The 8,376-nt window shown below is 24.2% G+C and overlaps 1 protein-coding gene across 1 annotated transcript; it reads left to right on the forward strand.

Moving 5' to 3' along the window:
• The first annotated feature begins 296 nt into the window (after positions 1-296).
• Positions 297-7,926, forward strand: LOC142239012 (uncharacterized). The gene is made up of 6 exons (XM_075310778.1): positions 297-487; positions 563-1,327; positions 6,698-6,861; positions 6,937-7,046; positions 7,126-7,585; positions 7,665-7,926. Exons 2-6 carry the CDS (start codon positions 573-575, stop codon positions 7,751-7,753), a joined length of 1,578 nt encoding a protein of 525 aa, XP_075166893.1. The 5' UTR covers positions 297-487; positions 563-572; the 3' UTR covers positions 7,754-7,926.
• The last annotated feature ends 450 nt before the right edge of the window (positions 7,927-8,376 follow it).

An 8,376-nucleotide genomic window follows, 5' to 3' on the forward strand; every position in this document is an offset into this window, starting at 1 on the left:
TTCTAGGGCCCATTCACTGAAAATTCGACGTTGTGGCAGATCGTAAGTCTATTCATGATGAAATGTCAAAGCATACTGAGCATCTTTCTCTTTGACACCATGTCTGAAATCCCACGTGATGTGTCAAATACTAATGCATGAAAATCCTAACCTCAAAAGAATCACCCTTTATATCGGATTTCTAGAATTCAACTTAATGAAATCCGGATGGCATCCCTATATCTGAAGACTGACCTATCAATGCACTTAATTATCGAAATAAAAGACCGATAACTATAATCGGTCTTTGTTTGTTTGGGAGTAATTGACAGCACAAGGGTCAACATATGTTTTCTCGGTCATGAAAACAAATATTGCTCCGTAAAAATTTGTTTTATTTTGTGTTTGTATTTTTATAAAAAAGGAATATTGTTTACAAAAGATAAGTTCATGGTAGCGAAAGCAATAAGCTTGTACTCGCATTATTATTTTTGTGTTGTTCGTGGTGGTGAGTTAATACGCAATTAACTTTTTTCTTAAATAAAATTTTACCTGATTTTCTATTTTGTCTTTTATCGCCTAGATAACAGAAAATGTTGTTGAAAATACGCCATGCTCTTTTAGAAGTGACCAATCATCCAAATGCAAAGCAATCTGCAATTATAATCAATAATGAGCTCATCATAACATCTGGGTGTATACTATTGCCCTATGTTCGTCCCATTTTACCCTTCGTCGAGGATAATACCAATGACAATGTGTGTGCTAGCACAAAAATCATTCGTAAATTGCAACAATGTCGTCTGGTCAATGCCCAAGAAGAAGAAACACATGAAGCGAAGCATTTAAATAGTCTTAGCTATCAAGTGACCTTTGATCGTAGAAAATTGCCAGTAACTGTTGCACAAAATCGTAATCCAAACATTCCGCACATACTGACACGTTATGGAGCAAAACTCTTATACATATTTAGCTCAAATGAGATCTCCAAGAATCTACATAAAATGTTAAATTCGTTTACATTGAATGAGTCTCGAATGAAGGATCACAATGAAGTGCTGTTAACAAGTTTTTTGGTCCTAACTATGCGACCGGATAAAACATCAAAATCACCGGAAAGATTTGAAAGATTTCTAGAACATATTGCCCATTATTTGCGGTATATACATCCTATACGTCCTTTGGACGATGTTCTGACAATGTGTACGCCCTTTGGTCTGGAGAATTTCTATAAAATAATAAGTATTGGAAAAGTATCCAATGTGATTGGTAAAAATGGTTCACTCTTTGTGTTGTCCAATAATTTACCATTGGGTTGCGAGGGATCAGCAGTGTTTAATAATAAATTGTAAGTATATATTTAAATTAAGTTTTGACTACTTTGATTGGCTTAAGTATTAATAAAATTTAGACAAAATTTTCTATAGAAATAAAATTTTGACAAAATTTTCTATAGAAATAAAATTTTGACAAAATTTTCTATAGAATAAAATTTTGATAAAATTTTCTATAGAATAAAATTTTGACAAAATTTTCTATAGAATAAAATTTTGATAAAATTTTCTATAGAATAAAATTTTGATAAAATTTTCTGTAGAATAAAATTTTGACAAAATTTTCTATAGAATAAAATTTTGACAAAATTTTCTATAGAAATAAAATTTTGACAAAAGTTTCCATAGAAATAAAATTTTGACAAAATTTTCTATAGAAATAAATTTTTGACAAAACTTTCTAGAGAAATAAAAATTTGGCCAACCTTTCTATAGAAATAAAATGTTGACAGAATTTTCTATAGAAATAAAAGTTTGACAAAATTTTCTATAGAAATAAAATTTTGACAAAATTTTCTGTTGAAATACATTTTGACAAAATTTTCTATACAAATAATATATTGACAAAATTGTCTATACAAATAATATATTGATAAAGTTTTCTATACAAATAATATATTGACAAAATATTCTATAGAAATAAAATTTTGACAAAATATTCTATAGAAATAAAGTTTTGACAGAATTTTCTATAGAAAAAAAATTTTGTCAAAATTTTCTATAGAAATAAAAGTTTAACAAATTTTTCTATAGAAATAATATATTGACAAAATATTCTATAAAAATAAAATGTTGACAATATTTTCTATAGAAATAAAATTTTGACAAAATTTTCTATAGAAATAAAATGTTGACAAAATTTTCTATAAAAATAAAACTTTGACAAAATTTTCAATAGAAATAAAAATTTGGCAAAATTTTCTATACAAGTAATATATTGACAATATTGTCTATACAAATAATATATTGATAAAATTTTCTATACAAATAATATATTGACAAAATATTCTATAGAAATAAAATTTTGACAAAATATTCTATAGAAATAAAGTTTTGACAGAATTTTCTATAGAAATAAAATTTTGACAAAACTTTCTATAGAAATAAAATTTTGACAAAACTTTCTATAGAAATAAAATTTTGACAAAATTTTCTATAGAAATACAATTTTGACTAAATTTTCTATAGAAATAAAATTTTTGCAAAATTTTCTATAGAAATAAAATTTTTACAAAATTTTCTATAGAAATAATATATTGACAAAATATTCTATAAAAATAAAATGTTGACAATATTTTCTATAGAAACAAAATTTTGACAAAATTTTCTATAACAATAAAATTTTGACAAAATTTTCTATACAAATAATATATTGACAAAATTGTCTATACAAATAATATATTGATAAAATTTTCTATACAAATAATATATTGACAAAATATTCTATAGAAATAAAATTTTGACAAAATATTCTATAGAAATAAAGTTTTGACAGAATTTTCTATAGAAATAAAATTTTGACAAAATCTTCTATAGAAATAAAATTTTGACAAAACTTTCTATAGAAATAAATTTTTGACAAAATTTTCTATAGAAATAAAATTGACTAAATTTTCTATAGAAATAAAATTTTGACAAAATTTTCTATAGAAATAAAATTTTGACAAAATTTTCTATAGAAATAAAATTTTGACAAAATTTTCTATAGAAATAAAATGTTGACAAAATTTTCTATAGAAATAAAATTTTGACTAAATTTTCTACAGAAATAACATTTTGACAAAATTTTCTATAGAGATAAAATTTTGACAAAATTTTCTGTATAATGAAATTTTGACAGAATTTTCGATAGAAACAAAAAATTGACCAACCTTTCTATAGAAATAAAGTTTTGACAAAATTTTCTATAGAAATAAAATTTTGAAAAAATTTTCTATAGTAATAAAATTTTGACAAAATTTTCTATAGAAGTAAAATTTTGACAAAATTTTCTATAGAAATAAAATTTTGACAAATTTTCTATAGAAATAAAATTCTGAGAAAATTTTCTATAGATATAAAATTTTGTCAAAATTTTCTATAGAAATAAAATTTTTACAAAATTTTCGATAGAAATAAAATGTTTACAAAATTTTCGATAGAAATAAAGTTTTTATAGAAATAAAATTTTGACAAATATTTCTATAAAAATAAAATTTTGACAAAATTTTCTATAAAAATAAAATTTTGTCTAAATTTTCTTTAGATATAAACTTTTGACAAAATTTTCTATAAAAATAGAATTTTGACAAAATTTTTTATAAAAATAAAATTTTGACAAAATTTTCTATAGATATAAACTTTTGACAAAATTTTCTATAAAAATAAAATTTTGACAAAATTTTCTATAAAAATACAATTTTGTCAAAATTTTCTATAGATATACAATGTTGGCAAAATTTTCTATAGAAATAAAATGTTGACAAAATTTTCTGTAGAAATAAAATTTTAACAACATTTTCTATGGAAATAAAAATTTGACAAAATTTTCTATGGAAATAAAAATTTGGCAATATTTTCCGTCGAAATGAAATGTTGAGAAAATTTTTTATAGAAATGAAGACTTGACAAAATTTTCTGTAGAAATAAAATGTTGACAAAGTTTTCTGTAGAAATAAAATGTTGACAAAGTTTTCTATATATAACTAAAATTTTGACAAAATTTTCTATAGTAATAACATTTTGACAAAATTTTCTATAGAAGTAAAATTTTGACAAAATTTTCTATAGAAATAAAATTTTGACAAATTTTCTATAGAAATAAAATTCTGACAAAATTTTCTGTGAAATGAAATTTTGACAAAAGTTTCCATAGAAATAAAAGTTTGACAAAATTTTCTATAGAAATAAAATTTTGACAAAATTTTCTGTGGAAATACATTTTGACAAAATTTTCTATAGAATAAAATTTTGATAAAATTTTCTATAGAATAAAATTTTGACAAAATTTTGTATAGAATAAAATTTTGATAAAATTTTCTATAGAATAAAATTTTGATAAAATTTTCTATAGAATAAAATTTTGACAAAATTTTCTATAGAAATAAAATTTTGACAAAAGTTTCCATAGAAATAAAAGTTTGACAAAATTTTCTATAGAAATAAAATTTTGACAAAATTTTCTGTGGAAATACATTTTGACAAAATTTTCTATACAAATAATATATTGACAAAATTGTCTATACAAATAATATATTGATAAAGTTTTCTATACAAATAATATATTGACAAAATATTCTATAGAAATAAAATTTTGACAAAATATTCTATAGAAATAAAGTTTTGACAGAATTTTCTATAGAAAAAAAAATTTTGTCAAAATTTTCTATAGAAATAAAAGTTTGACAAAATTTTCTATAGAAATAATATATTGACAAAATATTCTATAAAAATAAAATGTTGACAATATTTTCTATAGAAATAAAATTTTGACAAAATTTTCTATAGAAATAAAATGTTGACAAAATTTTCTATAAAAATAAAACTTTGACAAAATTTTCTATAGAAATAAAATTTTGGCAAAATTTTCTATACAAGTAATATATTGACAATATTGTCTATACAAATAATATATTGATAAAATTTTCTATACAAATAATATATTGACAAAATATTCTATAGAAATAAAATTTTGACAAAATATTCTATAGAAATAAAGTTTTGACAGAATTTTCTATAGAAATAAAATTTTGACAAAATTTTCTATAGTAATAACATTTTGACAAAATTTTCTATAGAAGTAAAATTTTGACAAAATTTTCTATAGAAATAAAATTTTGACAAATTTTCTATAGAAATAAAATTCTGACAAAATTTTCTGTAGAAATGAAATTTTGACAAAATTTTCTATAGATGTAAAATTTTGTCAAAATTTTCTATAGATATAAAATTTTGTCAAAATTTTCTATAGAAATAAAATGTTTACAAAATTTTCGATAGAAATAAAATGTTTACAAAATTTTCAATAGAACTAAAGTTTTTATAGAAATAAAATTTTGACAAAATTTTCTATAGAAATAAAATTTTGACAAAATTTTCTATAGAAATAACATATTGACAAAATTTTCTATAGAAATAACATTTTGACAAAATTTTCTATAGAAATAAAATTTTGACAACATTTTCTATAGAAAAAAAAAATGTTGACAAAATTTTCTATAGAAACAAAAAATTGACCAACCTCTTTATAGAAATAAAATTTTGACAAAATTTTCTGTGGAAATAAAATTTTGACAAAATTTTCTATAGAAATAAAGTTTTTACAAAATTTTCTATAGAAATAAAATTTTTACAAAATTTTCTATAGAAATAAAATTTTTTTATAAAATAAAATTTTGCAAAAATTTTAAACAATAATTTTTTTGTTTGGAAGTTTTTGTTTTGGTAAAATTTTCTTCAAATTTTGTAGATTATTTTTGGCTGGAGTGGCAACCGTGCCGGGAAACCATATTATCCATGGGCCAATGCAATTCTTTTGTATTTCTCAATTTATTGTAATCAATTTATTGTAATCAATGTATTTGTTATCAATGTTGAAAATATTACTAAATTTATTGCATGTTAGGGGGAAAAATACGTTCATGAATAGTCCCTTCAAAAAGGAAAAGCAGATATATACGAATTAAAAATTGCAATACAATATGATGTTAATTTTGCATTTGGACTAAAAACGGTTTTTTGGGGGCCCAAGCGCTAATTTATAAATTTAATCAGCTTGGCTTAGACATTTTTGTGAAATCATTTCGTTAGGATTCGGTCCTAAATGTTGCCCCCTCATCTGTGTTCATCACTGATGTGGACCGTTATCCCATAAATATAGAAATTATGAAGATGGGTCACCTTCATATTGATCTACCACTCAATTTTATAACTTGGGTATTCAGAAATAAATTACATTCTGACCGAACTAACACTTCCATTTCTCGAACATTTAGAAGACGATCATCGGTGTCCTGGAGATGTTTCGAACCCTTGATCTTATTGCAACTCGCAAGTTGATATGACAATTTTATATTTTTCAATAATTTCTGACTTTAATTAAAACTCGCTAAAACTCTATTGGGGTTTTTGTGAGAAATTTCAAATTAAATTGAGGATTTTGGGAACGAAAGCGTCCTGATTTTGGTGACAAGAGACAGAAAAATACTGGCAACAATATCCGTATATTTTACGTATAAATTTGGATGCCGATCAATTTCTATTTACCCATAGTGAATAAATTTCTCTCTTTTTTCGTGTATGCTGAATTCGGAGATTTTGTCTAACGGTTTGGCGCTGAACTCCATATAAGGATTTATTTTCCCTCTCATATTTATTGTTTTCTATTTTGTTTTTTTTTCTTTCAGACGATTAATTGGTCTCATCATAAGCACGGCCTTTCAATGGAACAATGAAAATCTACAAATGACAATGGCAGCAAATTTTGCATTTTTATTACGTGATTTTATGAATCAAATGGGTATTAAAATCACTTCCATTACCATACCCAGAGAACCCTCAAGTTTTGCATGTGAGTTTATCGTACACGCTAATCTTATCGAACACAATTAATAATATATTTAATTATTTGATATTGCGATAATAGGGGAACGTACTATGGTGGTGATAGAAGCAAATGGAAATCAGGGAACAGGAACTTTTGTAAAAGTGCAAAATAAAAAATTCATTATCACCTGTTCGCATGTAGTATTTCAGGTAGGCCAAGATAATGGAGATTTGTTTTTTTTTTTTAATAAAAAAATCTAATCTTATAATTTTTAATTAACAAAATTAGGTTAATTCCAAAGTATATTGCCGTGGTGTTGATGGTGAATTCGAGGCCGATGTATTATGGCGTAATCCAAATTATGATACAGCTTTCGATGTAGCCTTATTGTCGGCCCCAACAAATATACCCACACGTTATTGTGTCCGCTTAGCCCAAACGAAACCCTGTCTGGGACAAACGGTGTACAATGCTGGTTTTCCTTATTTTGTTAATTTCAATTTGAAATATGATTTTAATCCCTCCATATTCCAAGGACGTATTATCCGATATAGCCCGGCGGCAATAATGTCTGATGGTTGTGTCCAGGCGGGACAAAGTGGTGGTCCTATGTTCGATGAAAATGGCAATATTATGGGCATCTGTGTGTCCAATATAAAAATGGATAATGTTGTCTATCCCAATATAAATAATGCTATACCTATTATAACGATACGTTCCATACTGGAGGATTATGCTAAAACCAATGGTAAGTGGGCTATTGAAGAGAAATGTTTTGTGAAGAATTTTAATAGACTTTGGGTTTTTGTTTCTCTCAATATTTTCAGATGTCTTGGTTCTAAATAATCTTGTGGCTAATTCAGATATACAAAGAGTTTGGTCCTTATCTCCACCTCCAGTAATTAGTAAATTATAAAATCTATACTATAATTAACTGTACACGTAACCTAAGGTGTATAGTAATGTTTTCGTGCACATTCACATAATTGTTATATTTTCGTTTTTATTTTATATTTTTTAAGTCAACAAATATATTTTTTTACACTTTTCTAAAAAAAAAAATTGAAATTTGGAAAAGAAAAATTGAAATCTAAATAATTTTCAAGGCATAGATCCAGCTCGAGACATGGAGATGGCTCTGCTGTATGCATCCAGAGTTACGTTGTTATCAGATATGTAGGGTTCGCGTAGCGGGCGAGAAGGTTTCTGAAGTGAAAAGTACTTCTTTAAAAATTATATCCAAAATCGTTGCTTGGAGCGATGATACTAAAGAAAAAAATCGACTTTTAATAGCGATCGAATAATCGACGAAAAATCAGAAAATCGACTTTTTACAATTTGAAAAATTAAAAATATCGGAAATTAAAAAATATTCGAAAAATTTAAAAATATCGATTTTGTTTAAGAAGTTAAATATTGAACACAATTGACTTTTAATACTGATCACAATCGACTTTTAACGAAGACATCGAAAAGTCAAATTCGAATTAAAAATGGGAATGTGATTTACCCCCATTTTCATGAAGCTCCGTTAGTGCT

This window comes from Haematobia irritans, chromosome 5, assembly GCF_050003625.1.
Source record: "Haematobia irritans isolate KBUSLIRL chromosome 5, ASM5000362v1, whole genome shotgun sequence".
In the NCBI taxonomy this organism is placed as follows: domain Eukaryota; kingdom Metazoa; phylum Arthropoda; class Insecta; order Diptera; family Muscidae; genus Haematobia; species Haematobia irritans.

Excerpts from the sequence above, each read along its gene's own strand:
- LOC142239012 (XM_075310778.1), top strand. The coding sequence starts at position 573 with ATGTTGTTGAAAATACGCCATGCTCTTTTAGAAGTGACCAATCATCCA. Across the intron at positions 7,047-7,125 it reads GTTCGCATGTAGTATTTCAG|GTTAATTCCAAAGTATATTG; the intron begins GTAGGCCAAGAT and ends TAACAAAATTAG. Across the intron at positions 7,586-7,664 it reads GGATTATGCTAAAACCAATG|ATGTCTTGGTTCTAAATAAT; the intron begins GTAAGTGGGCTA and ends CAATATTTTCAG.